At 41.8% G+C, this 22030-nt stretch overlaps 3 protein-coding genes and 1 non-coding gene across 4 annotated transcripts; 1 reads left to right on the forward strand and 3 right to left on the reverse strand.

Annotated features, from left to right (window-relative positions):
* Nucleotides 1-11978: 11978 nt before the first annotated feature.
* LOC128724490 (protein extra-macrochaetae-like) lies at nucleotides 11979-12544 on the reverse strand (the record flags this gene model as incomplete). The annotated part of the gene is made up of 1 exon (XM_053818214.1): nucleotides 11979-12544. A coding segment is annotated over exon 1 (438 nt), but the record flags the coding sequence as incomplete, so codon positions are not given.
* Nucleotides 12545-14937: 2393 nt separating this feature from the next.
* On the forward strand, nucleotides 14938-15009 carry Trnaq-cug (transfer RNA glutamine (anticodon CUG)). The gene has a single exon. It is a non-coding gene; the product is annotated as a tRNA-Gln (tRNA).
* A 3390-nt stretch (nucleotides 15010-18399) lies between these two features.
* LOC128724491 (serpin B5-like) lies at nucleotides 18400-19926 on the reverse strand. The gene is made up of 3 exons (XM_053818216.1): nucleotides 19875-19926; nucleotides 19726-19787; nucleotides 18400-19497 (listed from the first exon to the last, which is right to left on the reverse strand). The coding sequence occupies exons 1-3, from the start codon at nucleotides 19924-19926 to the stop codon at nucleotides 18427-18429; spliced, it is 1185 nt and encodes a 394-aa protein (XP_053674191.1). The 3' UTR covers nucleotides 18400-18426.
* A 577-nt stretch (nucleotides 19927-20503) lies between these two features.
* LOC128725167 (leukocyte elastase inhibitor-like) lies at nucleotides 20504-21798 on the reverse strand. The gene is made up of 2 exons (XM_053818890.1): nucleotides 21673-21798; nucleotides 20504-21592 (listed from the first exon to the last, which is right to left on the reverse strand). The coding sequence occupies exons 1-2, from the start codon at nucleotides 21796-21798 to the stop codon at nucleotides 20504-20506; spliced, it is 1215 nt and encodes a 404-aa protein (XP_053674865.1).
* Between the last annotated feature and the right edge of the window lie 232 nt (nucleotides 21799-22030).

The raw sequence follows: 22030 nt of genomic DNA on the forward strand, positions 1-22030 counted from the left end.
ATAAAAGCTAAAGCCTGCATATTACGAGTGTGTGGTGAATATATGGTCAGAGATATTAGCTGAAATCATTCATCAGCAACAACTAATGCGGCGCACAATGCACTGGTGAATGTTGAAAACATGCGTACAACGACAGGAAGCTGTAAAAATGTAACCAATTAATGAACATGCTAAAATTAACATGGAGCTGCGATGTACGAAAATTTGGTTCAATATCGTGCTATGCTGTGCACTGCACTTACACACAAGAATGAAAGTTAAACACAATATGCAAAGTACTTGACCATTATTTGGTGACTCGAATGAACTCAAAGTACGACAGCGTATGACGTAAGCTTCACATTGCGGCTGCTACACCTGCACCAGTCTTGAATCACCTGAAACTCTTGGTTTCGATCATTTGATCCTCAGTCAACAATTTCTTCTTTAACACATGACCAAAAGAGAGTACATGACACGAAAAGCAAACCGAAAAAAAACTTAGTAACAACATCACTACATCTGTCAACACACAAAATAGCATCACTGATACCATCAAGATTGCCAAAGTAATAAAACAGAAAGGCGCTGGACAGAAGTGATTGAGATAAAAATGAAAATAAAAGCAATCAAATAAACTCTTCAATCAAAACTAATCTAACAAATGAAATATAGATGCTCAAAATAATAACGACAGCCCTATGTGTATTACTTGCCATGCAGTAATCATAGTAAAATAGAACAAGAGCGCGCCACAATATGAAATAATCCGCCGAAGAAAATCGACACTTAACATGTTTCTCAAACTACTACTTTCTTCCTAGCAACATTGTCTGTGTCTCCCCTTTTGCGTATCATATAAATTGTAACAGGTATATAAACGCATATGAAAATATCTGTCATACATATATTAATATATTTTTTTTGCTCAGTTACACTTCCATTTTCATTATACATCCACACACATTACAAAATTATAAAAATACATGTGTCATAAGATGTACGCGCCACGCTTTACACCTGAGGCTGTTGATTTTCATTTATTGTTTCTACACTCTTCTAGATATAATTCAATAGATAAGCTACAGTCTCGTTGATAGTTACAAGAGCTTGTTTTTCTTTCGTTAATATATAATATTTGTGCAAATCTAATGTTTTATTTTATTTAAAGAAGCTAGAAGCCCAAAACAAAATGAGTAAGGTGTAAACATGTTATTAACTCAACTTTGTAAAATATGCTAAGCTCTGATTAGTTTGCTTATTGTTCGTATTAGTTAAACGAGTATGTTTTCAAGCCACGCGTATGTCAATAGATTTGAATGAACTTAACGAACTGGTGCATTTAGCTACGAACATAATAAGTTGCTAACCACTTCAACAAACGAACTGATTGCAGTTCCTGTAATTTGGAATTATGGGTAGTTGTAGTGTGTAAAACCAGTTTCCAGCAATGTTAGATACAAATATCTATTGCACATCAGGTTTTATTGAAATAATTTCCTGCAAACGCTGCGGTTATTTTTTATGCTAAAAGGAAAACTATTAGTTGCTGAAAGACCCTGCACTTTCCAAGATGTACAGAGGTATTTTGCCAAATGCTCGAAACCAAAAGTCGACTGTGTTGTAAGCGAATAATGTTTAATTTCTTTGATTTCGTTCATGGCAAATAAAAAAAAGTTTAGTAAATAGCGCACCTTGAATGTAAAAATGTATTTTAATTGATATCAAATGAAAAGTGTCATTTGTGAAACACTTTACCGTTGGTGAAGTTCAAGATGTCCTAAACTTTTTATAACTTAACCAGAATACGGATACAGTTAAGATTATTCGTTTTATGGGTGGTAATTTATTCTTTTTATGTAAATTTTCTTTTCTTTCGCTGATGCCGACATGCGCACATTCGTCACCATTTGTCGTCATGCTCTCGTGAACGTGCACTGCTGGCCAAAATCTACGACATCAAATTACGGTGTCGAGCAGAAGAAGATCATTATTCTGGTATGTCTTAGTATTTTACTAATAGTGGTTGCATCGACCATCACGGGATACTTCGGTTTCTAAGCGCGCAGCAGAAGCACCACAATTTAAATGCGCAGCTTTGACACATTTGTGTCCATCAAATTAAAAAGAGCATGTGAAATATGTTTACTCTCAGTTCCGGCTTTTTTTTTGATAGTACAACATCGTTACATTTTATGCAGTCGACTTAACGTGTCGTGTGTAATTCTTATCCAGAGCACAATTTGCAGGTAATTTAAAATTATATTACGGAACAGATGCATTTATTACTTTCAACACCACATAGTAAGTGGGTTGGGCGAAAAAGTTCCATATCATACGGTTTTTTGGGAAGTTGCAGGGAATAGCATAGAGAATACTGACAAAAAACATTATGTTCACATCTATCCGTACAAATTATCATTTTTGTTTTATTTTTTTAAGAGGATAAGCCTTTTTTTGGCAAATCCTTTTTAGATATTTCTTTTTCTAAATAATCGCGTATAGGGAGTGATATAGGAAGTGAAAAAGAGCTTATATTATGTATTTTAGCCTTCGATTTACTTTAAAGTGAGTATAATTTTATTTTAATTATGAACAAATCATTACACATACTCACATATAAATATGACTCGTTACAAATTGATTTCTTATATATATACTCATATGCTTAGGCAAACAAAACACTAATAGTCGTTCTTCTTTTTGCAGATGCTGTGTGTATACCGCCCTTATTTCTACATTCCGCTAATCTATTGTAATAGGCCACAACATGTGTTGCACACCTTACACCATGAACCAGAAATTCGATAAATCGTGTTCAGCAACGTGACACCATGCAGCGAACTCGCTAGATTTTAAGCGATGCTAGACTTCAGGGTGTTTCGACAAAGCAAACTGTCATTAATTGAACAATACTAACAAGCTACTTGCAGCCGGCAGCATCGTCTTTTGAAAGTTACCTGAACGAACGATCATCTAAGAACAAGAACCAAGGGTGCAAATCGCATCTTACAATATATTGCTCGTTCAAGACGTCTTTAAATGTAAGTGCTGTAGATGTTCATACTTAACGACGCCAATGATTATTATTCAGCGAAACTCACAACAGGCGATTGTTTGAAGGTGACAAAATGGTGATAGCATAAATATCAACATGCAAATAATAAGCAGCTCAAGCTGATGCATTTCTATATCTAATAGCGCACAAAAGCTATTAAGATAAACTAAACCATTTAAAAAAAGGAGGCAAAAGCATTGCAATGCATTTGAATATCACGTATGTGGCAATAAATTTGAAACTAAGTCAAGGTATAACAAATGAATCTACCATCATTTGATTGATTTACGTTGTTTTTATCAATATGAAAATAGTTATGTTATCATTCGAATGTTACATTTGTCGTCATCTAAATGAGTATATGTTCACTCTCTTTTGCTCTGCTTGGATTAAACCAATGCGTTTATAGCAGCTATAATAATGAGGCGTAACCTTAAATTAATAGCCTTCAAACGTTTCAAAACGCCTGTTGTCATAGTAAAAGGATTTTTTTTATTTCAAAAACAATGAATGCTAACGCAAGGCAATAATCCTGACGATTGCGCAGCTACACAATTAAGCTTCATAAAGCATATTGTTCAAAAAACTGTGTGATAATAATTAATTGGAAAAAAATCTGCTAAAATATACTCCCAGTCAGTCACTAGCAAATCTAAAACACATAATCACACATACACACAGAAACGCCTATTACAAAAAAAAACACAACACTTGAAGCTTATGACGAAACTTACGAAAAATAGAATTTTATAGCAGGTGACAAATTGATGAGAGATACTATGAAATGAACTCGAGTACGGAAAAAAAGTAATTGCAAATCATACTATTTATAACATGAAATCAGCACATGACTCTGAGTAACAGACATTTTCATCAAAATGTGCGATAGCGTGTGCTTAACTGCTTTGAACGACAACAAATTTCGATCCGTTTAGTCGTAACGGATAATTTCCAGCTTCTTCGGTGAGTTGGCAGATCCAAATTTAGCTGAGCTCTCCATATTTTATTATTTTGTTCCTTACTTACCTATTTACACATTTAAAACACAAACTGCATTTTGTGTGCAATTATGCGCTTCCAGGCCACGACTCATCACGATGACATTTGCACTTGATATATAGTCAATTTTTGCGCACCTCTACTATCTAAGGCGTTCGTGTGCGTTCATGATAATCGGTAACGACATATAGAATGTTAATGTGCGTGCAGTTAGCTTATACTACCTGTCCGCTAGATATAGATGGGATTTTTAAATTATGATTTAAAACTATTTGAGCTTTGAGCACAAATTAATTTTCTTATTTTGTATTCTGTTTGAAAATGTTTAGACGTTCTTCCATCACTACAAATGCTGGCATCGAAATTGTTTCAAAACCACACGGAAAATGGCATAAAAATCATAATAATACTGCCCTGCATTGCTAACAGAATGCAAATGCAACACTCAACATCCATCTGCATTGGAAAAAAATCAAACATAAATAATTTTGTCAAATTTATTTGAATTATCCGACCCCCTTTGGGAGGTAGGCATCTTTTTTATAAACATCACTGTTTCTTGTTCTAGTTGTATGTCCTGAAAATATTGATTTTAATCATTTGTTTTGTAAATCTTGCAAAAATGTTATAATTGCGTGTTAAATTTGCTTATCATTAGTTATACGTTCTGTACATTTACCATGTTTGCATTGTTTTCTTTTAAATCTTGATTAAAAAAACAAAAAACAAAATAAAATATACCACCGCCTCTACCAAGGAGAGGAGATCGATTCACGACTGTTCGGATAAGAACGAAAATCTATGTGTAGACATGAGACATAAAATGATTGCCAGAGGAGAAGTAAGGATGAACAAAATCGGTTCAAAAACTGTAACGTCAATTGTTAAGCATGCATTGGATAAAAATGGTTTGTGATCTTAAAAGTACGATGAAATACATTATGGTGGCACGTAGATACACTTACATTTAAATCTGTTCACAGATATAGCTATGCCTAGCTAACTAGCAAAAATAGTTTTGTTTTGTAGTTTCATCTTTTGTCAAATTTATCACACTGTGTTTAATGATCTTGATTATGTTTCTAAACAAAGTGGTAACAATTGAGAGCAAATGGAAGTATGCAAAGAAAAACAAACCACACAAATAGTGCATGACAAAAGTGATATATATATATATATATATATATATATATATATAGATATATATATATATATATATATATATATATATATATATATATATATATATATATATATATATATATATATATATATATATATATATACATATATGTATATACACATATATATATATATATATATATATATATATATATATATATATATATATATATACATATATATATATATATATATATATATATATATATATTAAGCTAATTGGCAAAAGATTTAAATCTAAGCAAGTAATTAGTTAAACAATAAACTATTTCAAAAGACAAGGAAGATAGAATAATGCAGTGTGAGTTCGTTTCAATAAGTCAATGGTGTTAATGCAAACAAAAATAAGCGTAAATCATTAACAATCGGGGAGAATTTCAATATTGCGGTAGCACACAAAGAAATAACAAACGGGAGACGTAGTATAATCAAAACCTAATTTTGGCAGCAACAAATAGTTGGATGTTTGCTAGATTTGGAGTTGTATTTCCCAAGTGTTAATCGCCGATGATCAAGAGCAACAGAAGAACATCATCAATCTGATTGAAAAATGAAAATGGTTCAAAGAAAATAACAAAAAAAAACATATGGCGTCAAAAACAAAAAAGCGAAAACCCAAAAATTATAGCCTATTCACTTAAATAGTTATTTAATGCTAACTATATATCCTAAAATAAATGAGCCAGTTGGAACATAAGGTGGAAGAAAAGGTAGGAAAATACACTATCCTACAGCTTGAAATGACAGAGCAATGCATAGCATGAATTAAAGTATATATATGAAACTGTGAAGGACAAAGAAAACCATAATCACATCACACGGTTTACACTTCAAATATGGATGAAAGATACTTTCAGCAGCAAAGAGTAGCATCATAATTTGGTATCAGAAGAGTAAACAAGTTAATCGCGTTGAATTCCCATATATATTGCAAGACATGCCGAAAAAGCGCATCACGTAAACTGTATAAATCACAATGGCAAAGGAACAGAACACTACTAGAACAAACAAAAAGCATACTAGAACAAGGAAATAATTGTATATCTTCCGACTTACGGTGGGTTATATAGAAATTGAAGAACAAACAGCATCACATCTGGCGAGATTAAACCAATTCAGCACCCTGTTGTACAGTACATAGTTTTCTCTTTTTCTCTTGTATCAATTAATGAAATGCATTACAAATATTGTAGAATGAAAATTAGTGTAGAACAAATCCAAAGCTAGGAATGCAATGATGATCAAACAGTGTTGAAAAACAGCATAAACAAAACAAGCAACACAAACAACAAACAAACAAAACAAACAAAAAAGAAAACATCATCAGATAAGAAGAAAAAACAAATCCGATCATATAATTAAATATTGAGCGCGATAAAGATGCACTGATCACTCACGGTGTAGATTAAAGCACTATAGAGAGCAGAGGTTGCCTACGGCATACGAAAGAAACAATAGTTATTATTAAAAGATACAAATTACAAACCAAAACTTCGATTGGCACTGCGCACTAGCGTTACTTTTACGCTGATGGTCTGGATGTGTTGTGAGTTTCTTCATTTCTTCGATTATTTTCTGATTCTTCAAGCTAGTATAAAATATTTTCCATTGATTGTGACGCAACCTATCTTTCGTTTCATTTTAACGTTTGTGAGGTGTAGCAAAACAAAATCAAGTCCTCTCCAAATGCACAACATACACAAGCCAAACGCGACTGCGGGTTGCATGCGAGTGTGGTTCACGTGCAAACTAAAGCTCGTATTGGCGTAAAAGTGCAAATACGCTTTTCAATGCATTGGAAAGTCAAAAGCATATTAAAAAATAACACAAAAGAAGAGAATCACGGTGGCATTTAATATTGTAACGAAAGTCAGCTTATTCGCTATTTCGGGGAGGAGTAGAAACGAGAGGAATGATAGATTCAGTTCAAAAAACTCTTTCGCCTAAACAAAAAAAGCCTGTTATTCACTTAATACTTTCTAAAGTAAGCAAATGATTTTCTTTAAACTCTTGATGTTGGTGTTTGATCGAAACAATCGTATTAAATCATCGGCGCAGATTGAATGGAGATAGTCCAACAAATGCGTTAGATTCTCTATTATAGTTCATGCCAAAAAAAGGGACACAGCATGCTGAAGCTAAAAAAACATAAAATCAATCAGAATCATACACCAAAATAAAAATCATTAATTCTTCGGTCAACCATTGTGTACACGTACACGTAAACACACATACACGAATGGCATAATCAAAGACTCACATACACACACACAGACACACAAGCAAGACATTGATGATATATAATAGAAAAATAAAAACGATACAATAAAATCGCGAAACATGTGTAAAAGTGAACGAAACATATACAAAACCCGAAAAATGAAATAAGGAAATCGTGTAAATTGTTGCATTTAATCGTAAGTCCATTTTGAAGTTATTGCGAAGTTATATGAAAGTAAAACAAAAACAAACAAAAAGAGAAAATATTCCTCTCTTCAGTAATTAGAAGTTCAGTGCTATGAAATCCAAGAAAATGACAACAGACATACACCCACAACATGTACACACAACAGATGCAAACACGTACTCGTTCGTATACATTAACTGCCTTTCACACAACGCGCGCAGGCACATACACGCGAATACACATGCACACACTCATACGCTCTCGCCAATCGAAACAATGAAATCAAAACCCTTTCGAAGTTGGTCGTCCTCATAATTGCTGTTCTATATTTTGTGCGCTAAACTATCAGGAAAAGTGTTCAAGAGATATTGTCAATGGTTCTATGTTTTATGAAAAAAAAAAACAAAATAATCAACACGTTATCCTGTTCGAGGTTGAGCAGCACGAACCATTCAAAATATTAAAATATATTTGGGCATAGTTCTGTTGATAGGATTTAATTGCAGTGTTTTTTTTGTTTGTTTGTTTGTTTGTAGCAAAATAATTTAGTGACCTATGCCAGCGGATGCATTGTGTGATACGTTTCCTGTTTGGCACTCACATGTTACCACCCGATAAAGTTCCAGGTCCCGGGATGGATTGAACAAATTAAGTAAATCGTAAGTTTCGATTCGGTTGTGTTGTTGAGGAAACAAAAATGCGGGGAGGAGGTTATCTGAAGATCGAATAGAGCAAAGAGCAAAAAGGATAAACTACAGAGACACTACCAAAATACTACATAACAAAACACGTATACACGATACAAAAGCAAGTGATGGCTTTCGAAATTATATAAGAAAGATCTTAAAAATAAACACAAGTTGATAAAAGCTAAATTTTAACCGCCTTTTGAATTTATTCCTTCGCTGTACGACGATAATGGGAGAGAAAAGTAATGGGTTTACGGAAAAGATTAAGCAATTGCAGCACAAAGAAAACATACAAACTAATACCGGTTGGTGTTACTAAAAAAGCGAATGAGTAGCAGAGAATTGCCTTTTCTCTAGCATGGTTCGATCCTTTCCTTGTTACACATGTGTGTATGTCTGCTATTAAAATTATTACGTTATAGTTTGAGCGATGAACAAATCGGCATACAGAACACCCTAGTGTGCTTAGAATGGCAGCATCGGGCTTCCATCTCGTTGCTGGTCTAATTTTGTCATTGCAAGCTTGGCATAAATAGCGACATAAAACGTTACATTGGCCAAGAAAAGGAACATTGCGAAGGCGCAGCGTATGTTAAAGTTTCATTGATTCAACGATAGTATCTCAGGATGACCAAGCATCACGTTAAATTGTATTCCCCAGCTCGTGACTTCTCGATTGTTTTACGGTTTCAATTCATTCACGCGAAGAGTAGATATCAAATTGGTAAAGAAAGAAGTACAGTTAATTATCAAGTCCCACCGTTGTAGAAAGCAGTACACTACCAAACCAAGTCTAAATGATTAAATCAATGCAATAAGTGTAAACGAACAGGTTAAGCAATTAAATGCAATTTCAATCAACACCAATACAAGATAGCAGTCCCTTTGGACATGTCATCAAATGCGTTGTTGTTCGTTCAAAACGAATCTCACTTTCTCTGCTCCTTTCTCATTCCCTTACGCTTGGCTCTTCCATTGCACTAAGGCGCTGCCATCTACCATGTTGCTAAGCTTTTGGGATCGAATAAAATGCCCTATCATAGGCATATATTGTCGATACAGCAACTTAGGCGACCTTAACAAGGCCTCGAATGTATGGTTCAGCTTTTGCTACTGAGGTTGGCTGCTCGTGACCAGACACGATATTATACAATATATTCAAATTCAAACGCGTGAGCGTTGAAAATCTGACAAATGGGAGAAAAAACTGCCAACAAAATGTATTATATCTGAATTTAATGTGCAATCGGAAAGCTCTGCAGTTGCTTTTTGAAATCGAACGCGCAGATAAGAAAAAACAAGTCGCGTGCTAAAATGCACTTTAAGTTCTATTATTACGGTCATGGGCCGTATCGTATATTAAGAATTATTATTGGACACAATTATTCCAGAATTCGCACATGATGCAACGGTAGCCTTCAATAAAGAATTACTTACTCGTACCACGCGAACAAAGAAAGAACGTCGAAAAATCTTTTTTTGTAAAAAAAAGCATCTTTGATGGTGTTAACACAGAGAAATACCAGCAAAGCAGGAGTAAATGTTAAACAATTAAATCACGTTTGAATGCAATGGAAAATTCATTCGTGTGATGATTTTCAAGAAAACTGACCATAGCATTCATAACGTGCATCTTTAATACTTGCACAAACTAACGAGTCCATTTATTTCATCTATATTTTCCAATGTGAACGGAATGCAGACTTACACATATAAATTGCTAAACAGATAAACAAACATTTCCCATTCGTTGGTGGTTTCTTTCTGAACATTTTGAAAATGACACGAATTACAAAATATAACAACAAATGATGTAGTAATCGCTCACTTCAAACACGATTGGAAGCAGCAATACAGCATACAGAGCAAGCACCGATAACACATCGAAAATCAACAATTTAGATTTTGATCCTCAATGCGTAGAGTCGGAGAAAAGGTGAAAAATGCAAGAATCTGTCTTTAAGGACATCGCTAACTGGACGATACTGGTGAAAATTATGGATCAAACACGAGTGTAAGAGAACGAAAAGGAGAACCAGAGAAAGTGGTGGGGAGCAAATACAAACAAAAAGGAGACAAAATTTGAATGAACACACTACTGAGATGACATGGCGGCATCATAAAACGTAGATGTAAATAGCACACAGTGTTACACATTTGTTTACTGCAGCGTTAGATAAGCAACCATGAATGGAATAAATATAGAAATATAAACGAGCAAATAGAGCAATTATGTCGTGGTCTTTTTTGCCGAAACATCAAAAAACAATTCAAAGAAGAAGAGAAAAACATTGAACAAAAACAGAAAGCAAAATTGTGTAGATCAGGGGCTTTAAACTATTTGGTCTTGGGGTAACGAATTTAGTTGACACCAAAATTTCATATCAAAGATACCCATGGTTTACTATGTTTCCATGGCTTGCTATGTGGTAAAGCAATAATTAAAACAGGTAGCGATGTTTCTGGTTCTGCTTGACAGCATGCCGAAACCTGTTATATTTCATCAATTCAATATTAAGCTTGTTCAAAATGTCCGAGGGCCTCTTAGACCTTCGCTGATCGTATATAACCCACGGACCATAGTTTAAAGATCCCTGGTGCGGTTGAAGAACCAAATCATAGACGTAGCGAAATAGAAGGAAGAAGTTAACAGCTTTGGTGGCATTAACAAATAAATAGTTAACGGTTGGTTCAACTTAGTTTGGATGTTTCTTATTATAGAATTGGTAACACATTGAAAGTTGATTTTTTTTAAACTATGTTTTTTTTTTCCACACATTCTATCAACCAATCTCACAACGTATAATAGGAAGAGCGCTGATGCAGCCTTGATGGGTTTTCCTGAACGCATATTCCAGTGTCCGCGAATTCAGATCCCACTCTGCTCCAAAAACAGTTTCGCTCATTTCGTTCCCAGTTTCGTTCGTTTTTTCCGGCTTTTAGCATTCTAGGTTGACTTCGATTATATTGCACAGGTTCGGCACAAATCGCGGAATGGCGCTCAAATGCGCCGGCTTTATGCGGCATGTTTTGGATATCGCTACGTCGTCTAACTCCCATTCAGGTACCGTAGACAGCCCAACATACACTGGTGACAATCCCGACAGTTTCGGATCTATTTTTTTTTCCATTTGGACTTCTCGTCCTGATCGTGTGCAGCGTTCTTTTGGATGCACGTGGGGGGTGCCCTATCCCGTACGTCGTCGAGTGTGTCTTCAATCAGCAGTATCCACGGCAATAAGCCTGTGCGAGAGGTAATTTTCCAGTGGATGACTAACAACTTCACTACACCATCTGTCGGAGGAGAAAATAATATATGTATAAATAGTTAGAACAGGTTGCGGGTTGTGGGGTTATAACAAATATGTTTACGGCTCAAGGTTTCCGAAATAAAACTAATCAATTATAATAAAGATTAACCATTCGTTGGCTGTACTAATGTATCATTCGAGAATTAACCTTTAATTCACTGTATTAAAAACAAAAAAGAGCTGGATTGGCCATGGTATAATGCAACTTGCACTAGGTGATTGAATTAATCACCATTGACTAATCGGCACAACACGCATGTATTCTAATCATCCAAGTCTAAATCGTACGTTTCCAAGCACACAACTGTGTAGACTGTATAAACCACCCCTTACCAAGGCTGTTGCTGTCCATCGCCGATAACACCGAGGAATGATCCGCCCGTATTGTTGCCTCCACTCGGTAAGATTGTGTTAGGTGCTGCTCGAACACCCAATGGCTGCCGGGATGCTGCCGATGTGGCCGTATCGATTGGTTCCACCATCGCCGTATAACCGATGGGTTGCTGATGTTGCTGCAAAGCAACCAACGGATCGAAGCTGTTGGCGGACGGATGCGAATTAAGCGCATTCTGCAGATCGCAGATGTAATCGATGACGTTCTGTATCACTTCGAGCTTTGTCAGCTTGCGGTTCTTCGGCATCGACGGGACCAGCTCCCGCAGCTTTGAAAGGTACAGCTTGATTTCGTCATTTTCACCTTCGCGATGGCGCTGCACCCGACCGGTTGCAATTGCCGTCAGCGACGCGCCTGCACCTGCACTGTTCGGGCACATGCCAGTAAGGGCTTTCATGGTTTTTTTCTTTTTCAGACCTCCACCAGAGAACGTTTTAAAATGCACTCGTTGCGCGTGTGAGGACACACAACTGTTTCCTTTTTTTCTGTAGGTTTACTCGTAGCCACAGAACTAGCAACTGTTTTGATGAAACTTTCCCTTTCACAGCTTCAGACACACCTTCTCGTTTAACTCCTTTTCTTTCACTAGCTCAACTCCTCGTTCACTATCACCGTATCACCAGTAGAACAATTCCTTCCAAACACTACAGGCCACGAAAAACTCGCGTGCGTCCCGGCAGAGCGATCAACAAAGACAGAACACCCTGTTCTATAATTCCCTTTGGTCCAGCCCTCAGAGGGAGAGTTCTTTTTCCCTTACGCGGTTTTGCTCGGGACTCATCCGCGGCGCTGCCCCAGGAAGCATTTTGGCGAAGATCTCTGGTAGCCAGAAAGAGACAAAAGCTCGGTCCTATCTGCTTCTCGCTTTCACAACGCTAGCCGAACTGGAAATTGAGCATGTGTTGAGCATAAATTCATTGCTCGACCCGTTTTGGTTTGCATGTGTGCAACAGCGCAGGCTGTTTTGTCAGAGTGTGCGCGTGCTTCCACATTTGGTGGTTAAATGACGCGCCAGCGAAGGGGACTTAGAGAATTTTCAGTCTAGACCAACCCCCGCAGTGTGAAAGTGTTGTTCTTGAGGACTTGTCGTTTTTGGGTTAAACTACAGAGGTAAGCTTATAAGTATTGTTCTTAAACATAAGATTGCATCTTCTAATCCATGTTTTCTGATTATATGTTGGCTTCTACGCGATGAGAGGAAAAAATCAATCAAAAAAAATCAACACACATCAAATCAATTTTTTCGCCGCATATGCTGTTTAAGAAGACTGCCTAAGATAGAATTTGATGCATACCGCACATTCAAATGCCGCTGAACGATATCTACAAACGCTGGGCTACAGTTGTGCTACCGTGCTACCTAGCAAATTTGAAGCCGTCTCAATGACGCCGCCGTTGCATTCAAGCCTGTGGAATAACCTCACGTGTGTAAACCATGCAGGAAGAAAATGAATAAACGTAAACACTACGCATAACCCAAAACTGCATGTGTTTGGCTTAAGGAGAGAGAGAGCGGGTCGATTTCTCTAGAATGCGGGGAAGGGCGAATGAAAGAAAAACCACCGAACTAGAAAAAACGTACCGAAAGCAACCCGAAAAGGCACGAAGGCGCTCGTTTTTCCCGATCGCGCGGTCGAGCAAAGTCGCCTGCTCAACCGTTGCTCAACCGCTGCTCGACCGTGATTTTGCCCGTTGAGGCGGTGGTCCTCGTATCCGTCTTCGGCTGGTTCTGTCTCACTTCGTGCATTTGTGCTGTCTCTTTTCCACCAGTGCATGCGTCCGTTGGCGCCTGTCGCAGTCACGCACCCGCACCAATTGGGAGCGTTTCACCCTGCAAAGATGTTTATATGCTTTGAAGGGTTTTCCATCTCACAATCTCTCAACAACGCCGGAGCATTTTTAGCTCAGCGCATTCAATGCTCGATGATTTACAATTTTTTCCATTTTTAAATGCCCCGTGTGGGCCTTTTCTGGTTCGCCACGGCGTGCAGGTAGTTCAAAATATTATCATCTTTCTGTTACTTGCAACAAGCTTTTTTTTTGTTAGAAAATAACATTTTACAACTCTGAGCTGTCTGTACCTGCGAAACCGGTTTGTAAAATATCCTAATTTGTCACGCTAGACGCTGGTGATAAGCACATGAACATGAGCTATGGGAACGGTAGTACTTGACGTAGAAATTCGACGCTCTTGATGAATGCATGTTTGAATGCACCTGAATGACCAAGCGTACCTCACGGCAAATCCTCAAGTAGGATGAACCCTTCGTTGTTCAGGTGTGCGAGAGTCTCTGCTAAACCTTGTGAGATCGACATTGAGATTAGTCTACGTTTCTCATCCTTGTGTTAAGTAATTCGAATTAAAAGGACTGCATTAACTATATTACCCGTCCGATGGTCATATCGTTAAATTTGGAACAAAATTCGTTTAAATTAGTTGCTCACAAACCTCTAATTGGAATTCGGCTGGGATTTGGGAACAATAAAAAACTGCCCAACATGCTAAAACGTTTCACAACCCACGCGAACGATAGCACAAAACATTCTTCTCTCATTAAAAAGCAAAGAAGCTCTTAATCAGGAAACACCCGGGGCGGGAAGCTGCACACCAATTATGTTACCTTGTTTTTTTCATTCATTTTCGTTCTCACGGCCACATTTCCCGCTGCGCATGCGGTAGCCATGGCAATGTGCAACAGAGAAGCCACCGTGAGAGCATGATCGAAGCGGTTGGCTCATCCACGCATGCACGATCACGGAGGATCGAATGGTGGATTGTGGGCGTGGAAGGTGACGGGAGAGAGAGAGAGAGAGAGACGGGAGAGAAAACATACCTGGGAAGGTGGTGCAGAGTGCGATCACCGAAGCCAAACCTAGGGCTAGTTCTTTTTTTGAGACAAGTGAACGGCCGCCAACGCGGTTCCATGGTGTAACGGTTAGCACTCAGGACTCTGAATCCTGCGATCCGAGTTCAAATCTCGGTGGAACCTGCCAAACTACCCTCTCTAGGGCAATCTTTTTTTGAAGGTGTACAGAAACTTTTCTCCACAAAGTAGCATAAAAGTATTTAAAAAGTAGTCAAATCGGGTTAAAATATTTTTGGTGGTATGATAAAGATAAGTGGGTTCAAAATAACTTATCGCTGATATTTTTTCAAAGCATTATGAAGAGGTTTATGAGATAAGCAATGCGTTTAATACAACGCACTCATCCACAGCTAGTCTTCGACGCCTTAAATGATAATCAACACGCACTGATTACAATAACTATTACGAAGAAGACAAAAAACACACACATTCCTCATGCCCGTATCGCTGAAGCGCGCTGGATTTACGTTTATTTTCCCCGTTCCGTGTATTTCCCTCGCTTTCTCTCCTGTTTTTTTATGTTTCCTGCTGTGCCACACATCCCGTCGTCCCGATGGGTTTTTTTGTCTCTCTCTCCCCAATTCCCACGTATCCGCGGTGCGAAATTTGTGCAGCTGCAAGCGTTCCTGTGGGAATCCTTGCCCAAAAGGTAGCAGATTTTGGCCTTCGAAAGCGGTCGGCCCGTTCGGTGCATGGGAAAAAATATGTTTCGGGGAGAAAAAAATGGTCCCGCGCACACAATCACACGAAGCCGCGTGGTTGTTGTTGGGTGAACTCGCCCCCCAGTCCAGTCCCTCTGTTAAATACATGCGTCCTCCAGAAGCAGTTCCGATATCAATGCATCCGGCTCGAGATACGGTACCCTTCTACATTTATCTAGACAATACGACACGTGGCGGCATTAAGGCACGTGTGCGCATTATTGGTTTCATTTCGAACTGGCGGGAAATCGAGGAACGTACGTGTACGCCGACGAATCGAAATTATGAACACTTTTAGGCTCAAGCCGGACCGTGCGGACAGCACCACGGCATCAACGTTGAGTTTGGGGTTACCCACGCCTAGAACAGGGTGTAAATATATGCATCATCCCGGTTGCTGGGGTGTAGTTTGCTTTCAGCAAACAGCCCGAAAGTTTATCGACGGAGGAATGCAGCCGCGTTCTGGAGTTACTCACGCTCCCGCCCGTCCCATTAAAAGTTGTCAAACTGGTTTTGGGGGGTTGCAAGAAAACCGGGAACATCCAGTGTGGTTCGTCGCCGGTTTTCCTGCGTTTCTCTTTTTCATCCTTCTTGTAGCGTGACGGGCAAATGGAGAGGGCCCTTGGGTTAATCCTGATGGGCGTTTCGTGGGGCCAACGGTCCAGATTTCAGGCCCGCCGAGATGCACCGCCCTCGGAAGAGCTGTTTTGAAGCGATCTTCCAGCGCTTGGAGCAGAATTCATCATGTAGCCAGAAATCGTCGAATTCTTTACTCTTCGTCACAGCACTAGCATATCGTGATTGATCTGTTAGACGAGCATATGATGTTTAGTTTCACGGCATACAGCCTCTATAAAATAAGGTATTGTCATTTCTATATAAAAAAGTTTAAAAAAACGCAGCTGTATTGCTGTAGATAAATTATTAATGGGAATGTCGGTATTGTGAAAAGCATTTGCCTTGTTTCGGAAGCGTACAATCAAAAGGATGTTATCCAGACCAAGAAGAGCAAAATTAATGAATTCATTTTAACAGGATTTCACTTTCTTGCATCCATTATGTGTTATAAATATTCCGATCAAAGTATGCCAGAAAAGGACGGACTTTGATTCAAGCTTTCCCAAGAAACCAATTCAAAATATTCGTTTTCGTCGCTTGCTTACAGGTGTTGAAATAGTCCTTGGTGTCTATTAGGTTTTTTTCTGTCATGCTGGAGAATGAAACAATCAACCATAGAATATTTAGACAAATAATGCACACACACAAACGCGCGCCCATTTTCCGCATCTAGCCGACGAGCGAGCTGTTGTGGTAGGTTTGCTCTCAAGTCTCGAGGGGAAAAACGAACGACGAGCGCAGATGCTAATTGCATTCGTTTAGCCACAACAACTGGCGTTGCGCGCGCACATGCTGCAACTGCTGTTGTCGTTGCTGCTGTTGCTGTTGCCCCGGCCAGCAATCCTAGAGACCCCAGGGGAATCTTTCGCACGAATTAATACAACGGCGACACCTGGCCTTACGCGCACGGGAAGATAGCAAACGCGCGACATATGGCGCCTACTTTGATTCGACAGTTACACCAAATTCAAATCGCGCGCAAAACGTGTCCCCGTATCCCACTTTGATTGCATCGAATCTCCACACAGCTGAGAGCTGCTTGGAAGTTAGTTTAAATTAGCCCATAAAACTGGCCGACCAAAAACAAAAAAAAAGAAGTAAAGCTTGCGCAATGGTGGCGTTTGGCTCGCTTTTCCGCTTTCCGGGGTGAGTTTTCATGCCCATGCAGCCGCTCCTCAATGAGTCCCGGGTATCAAAAGGTGTGTGGTTACGTCCTAGCGAGCCCGACTGCCAGCTGAAACAGGGCCGGGTGTGGCCAACCTAGCACACCGTAACGGATGTGCACCGTGGGGTGTGCATGCTAACGGTGGCGGGGAAATGCGTTCTCACGAGACCACTGTCAGCTGTTCCGGTGCAGCGTTTTTCGTTAGCAAAAGGGCCGAAGTGTCGCAGTTTTATGAACACGCGGTCGTCCCTTCTTCGGGCGGCTGTTCTTGTGCGTGTCCGTGTTGGGCATCTCGTTAGCGATTAACCCTTGTGTTGCGAGAGCCGAAAACCTCCCGGAAAACTGATGATGATGCGCGCGGGAAATGAAGGGTGCGAACTTGGGAATGGTGATTGAGACTAACCCGGGTGGATTTGCCCGAGTCTATATCGCCGCCGAAAGCCAATCCCATTAGGTGCCGGCAAATTGAAGCGAAAAAGAGAACCCTGTACGCGGTTCAGCAACGGTTCTATGAAACACATGTCGCCGGTTTTGTCCCCTCGAATCCGCGTGTGTTGATCGGCATCTGCCGTCGTGCAAATGCCAGGAATTTGGCTGCTTCCAGGCGTTCAAGAGCGTGTAGGGGGTTCAACACCACCCATCCTGAGCTAATGACTGCGGGCTGGCGCGTTGCGATCGCTCAATCGACATTGGAAGAGCCGACTCGAGCCGACCGTTTTTCCTAAGGCACCTGTCGCGCCCTCGTAAACGCGAAATATGTAGATTAACTTCCGTTCTGCAAGCAGCCTGGGAACTGAACAAGAAGCTAAGACCACCGGCTGCGAAGGGTGATGATATTCAGGTGCGTTCAAACGACCGTTGGGTCGAACGGACCCGTGAGAGTATCCTTCGATGTGGAGTTTTTTTTGCTTTTCTTCTTTCCTTTGGTGCAGCAATGAACGGGAACACCACATGCAGACGACACGTACGTAGGTTGAAATCATAACAGCATGACGACCATTTTTTTGACCACCATTTTATTGCCCTACATTACATATGCATCATGCGTTGTGGGTTTTAAAATTGCTCGTCGGGATCAATATACCTCGAGTAGTGCCCTATTTGCAGGATGTTTCGATCCGCCATCCGTCGCACAGCAAACATAAACGGCCGATCGGCATGGAACTTATGTGTCGGTTCCGCTGCTGGCTCTTCCGCTGGTATTCCACCTTCAGCGCCATCCCCGATCGCAAGGTAACAGTGCTGAAAAAACCCACTCAAACACGTGCGTGGTTGATCGCGGAAAATGCGCAAATCGGCGATCTCAAAAACCCCACCATAGCCGAGCTTTCCCAGGATCGTTTTCGTGTCGGTTTTTTCTCGCACGAAAAACACCGGCAACCGCAGCTCGGTGAGGGTGGGTTGTAAATACTCGTCAATTTGCTCCAAATGCTTGCTGGTCAGGGTGCTGACAACCTGCCGCAGTTCCGTGCCTTCATTGGGCAGCAACAACAACAGAGACAACCCGCTCGGTTCATCGAACGGAATGTCCACCACGGCGCAACGCAGCTCATTATGAAGGCACCGGCGAATTGTGGCCGTTGTGCGCATTATTGGCACCCGCTTTTCCGGTGCGTTCACGAACCGGAAGCACCCCAACGTGGTCTCGGTTGCCCGGAAACGAACGCTTAACGGCGACAGCACGGACACGCCACTGAACAGCATCAGCTTGAAGCAGGGATCGAGGGAAAAAACGTCTCCCTCGCAGATGAAATCGTCGATCTCGGTGTTCGCCATGCGGTAGAAGGAATTGACGGCGGCCGCCGACGGGATGTCATCGGTGAGATCGACCGGCTCGAGCGTGGTGTCGTAGGTGTGCATAAACAAACGCTCGAAGTTTGCGTCAAGCTGAAGCGATTGTTCCACCAACACGAACGAGAGCGCCTTCAGGCAGCGGCCGTCCGTTTCGTTCATCCGCCGGGCCAGTCGAATTTGTTGCTCCACCGTGGTGTCCGTGTCATCCGGTAAGCCGAACGCGATACGGAAGTCCTCCTGCACCGCCGCACCGGCCAACGGGTAGAACATGGACAGTGCTAACCGGACGTGGTAGGGTGACGCGACATAGTTGTTCCGCTCATCGTAGCTTGCCTAATGGGTGTGGGGGCGGGTGGGGGGGGAGAGAGAGAACCGGCGTGGATGACCGAGGCGACCGTGAAAAGTGAAAAGAGTGAAACGAACGTCAACAAAAAATGAGCTACGTGTGTGCGCATAAAAGCTAGGTTATAAATAAGCAAGGGACAACGAGAGAGCGAAAGAGAGCGAAAGAACAGTGTTGCGCTTGGTGAGAAAGTGATAACGTGAAGCGCATCTACGCACCTTAAAATACTCGAGAGTGAATTTGACGTTTGCGTCAACAATCGCATCGTCCGTCGTTGGATCTGTGGAATTGTGCACAATGCAGGTGAGTCTACGACTAGCACACGTTTGTTGTTGGGGCCGCAAACACCGCGGCACTCCGCGCCTACCTGGGGGTGTATCGATTGTCACGCAACTGGCCAACAGTGCCGCCCATGCCATTTTTGTGCTTTCCGTCGGAAACGCAATGAAAACACTCGCGAAACCACAGTACTAACCGGCTTTGCCAACCAAAACAAACTCCCAGGCGAGGGCGCCCGAAAAAGAGACCCAAGGCTGGCCGGTTTTGCGAGAGTTTGCGAGCGTGTGTGTGTGTGCGGTAGTCCCCAACCGCGTTCGTTTCGTTTATGCATTTTTTTTTCATGCATCTCTGGAAAGCGTGTGATTCGAGCGATGGCAGAGAACGAGAGATTTCGTTTCGCAAAACCCCAAACATATGACCGTGTCTCTCGGGATGCAGCACGCTTGTGCCTGTGGTGCGCCGTTGCGTGTTTGTCATAGATCAATGATCGCGTAAAATTAGCATGTGCCGGAAGGCCATAAACACCAATGAAACTTAACTCAATGAATATTCGTTTTATCGGGAGCATTCGTTAGCTATATGAGTACATAAATTAATGGTTGGCACATGGGTACTTTTCGGATTCGAAGCAGGCGTGCACCAACGCCTACTAGATGAAGGCACCGCTACATTCACGTGTTAGTATTAGGGCGCCCCATCGCAAAGTCGCTGGAAACGTCAAACCTCGACCAGATCATGCGGCTTGTAAAGATGGCCGATGAAAAGCAGCTGCTTGGAGGAACGCTTCACAAGCGCAAATAAAAACGACCGCCCAACGTAGAACTGATGGTACGGAACCGGTGCATTGCGTTTGCTGAAACTGTGCACCGTCGCAACACTCCCCGCCTCGGTCGACCGCTCGTGGACGGAAATTGCAGCCCGGTGCATCACACCATCCAGCGCTGAGTCATGATCGTCGAAGAACCGCAACTCCCGCAACCGAAACAACGCCTCCAACCCAATGGTGTCCCGCAGGAAGTCCGTCGCATTGAACTCGGTCTTGATGGCGAACACCGGCACCACGATATCGGCCCGTTTCATCGTAAAGTGTGCCTGAATCGCATCGAAGTGCTCCGGTTCCAGTGCCTTCACGATGCGCTCCAACCCGGCGTCCCGATCGGGCAGCATAATCCAAAGCACCGTATCGCTGCGAGCCTGAAACGGCAACTCCAGCACCTCGATCTCAAGCTCCGGGATACGGGCGAACCGGAACTCGCCCTCCTTAAACATCGTCGTCGTCTGGTACAGCTTCTCGATCCACCCGCTGCGGAAGTCACGCGCCATCGTATTCCGCGCATCGAACCCACTCGCAAACGGCGTCCGGAAGGACCCGGCACTAAGCTGAATCAACTGCAGCTGGCGTGGCACGTCACCCAAAAACACTGTATCCCGGATCAGCCCGTTGGTGCGCATGCTAAGGAAGTGATTCGCTCGCCGGACGACACCCTCACGCTGGCTAAAATCGAAATACATCAACACCGTGCCCAGGTCCTCGTGCATGATGTCACGCATACGCCCGTCCACCTCCCGGAACCCGTTCACGATGATGCGGTTCTTCATGCGGAAACCCTCCGAACCACCGGCGTCACTGAGCGTGTAATGCAGCAGCTTCTGATTAACGATGAACTCGGTGAAGTTGGCCGGAAGCGCAAACACTTCCCGCAACCGATCGCGTGTGGTTCCGGTGGCGATCGAGTACAGCATCGAGATGCTGTTTTGCAGCGTAAACGGAGCCACGACCACGTTCTGCTCCGGATTGAAGGCTGCCTGGTGGAACACAGAGGGAGATAGGATCATTATTAAAACAAATACCCCCAGGCTTCGAATCAGCGCCCTCTTGTACGAACCTTGTACAGGCTAAGGCTGAAGTTGGTGTGGCTGAACGGAAAGCGCAGCTGGGTCAGGGCCCGCACGTCCGTTCCAATGTCCGCCTGGACCCACAACAGCAGTAGGACGATCTGCTGCCACCACATGCCGTTGCGACACATTCGCAAATTTCACGACTCACTCACTCACACCCGGCACTACTTGCAATCGGTCGATTGGGGGCTCCGGCAAGAGTGCCGCGCGGACACACGGCACAGCGCAAAGGAATGACACTTTTGTTTTAAATTAATACCACACCTCAAAATAGAAACAATTTGACACAATTGATCGTCCTCCCGCGAGAGAAGGGCTGCGTGTGTCGACGAGCGTGTGTAGTCG

The sequence above is a fragment of the Anopheles nili genome, chromosome 3 (assembly GCF_943737925.1).
Source record: "Anopheles nili chromosome 3, idAnoNiliSN_F5_01, whole genome shotgun sequence".
Lineage (NCBI taxonomy): Eukaryota > Metazoa > Arthropoda > Insecta > Diptera > Culicidae > Anopheles > Anopheles nili.

Coding starts and splice junctions, on each gene's coding strand:
- LOC128725167 (XM_053818890.1), bottom strand. CDS start 21,798: ATGTGGTGGCAGCAGATCGTCCTACTGCTGTTGTGGGTCCAGGCGGAC. Junction 21,593..21,672: donor TCAGCCTTAGCCTGTACAAG/GTTCGTACAAGA, acceptor GTGTTCCACCAG/GCAGCCTTCAATCCGGAGCA.
- LOC128724491 (XM_053818216.1), bottom strand. CDS start 19,926: ATGGCATGGGCGGCACTGTTGGCCAGTTGCGTGACAATCGATACACCC. Junction 19,788..19,874: donor GACAATCGATACACCCCCAG/GTAGGCGCGGAG, acceptor ACAATTCCACAG/ATCCAACGACGGACGATGCG. Junction 19,498..19,725: donor TCACTCTCGAGTATTTTAAG/GTGCGTAGATGC, acceptor CACACCCATTAG/GCAAGCTACGATGAGCGGAA.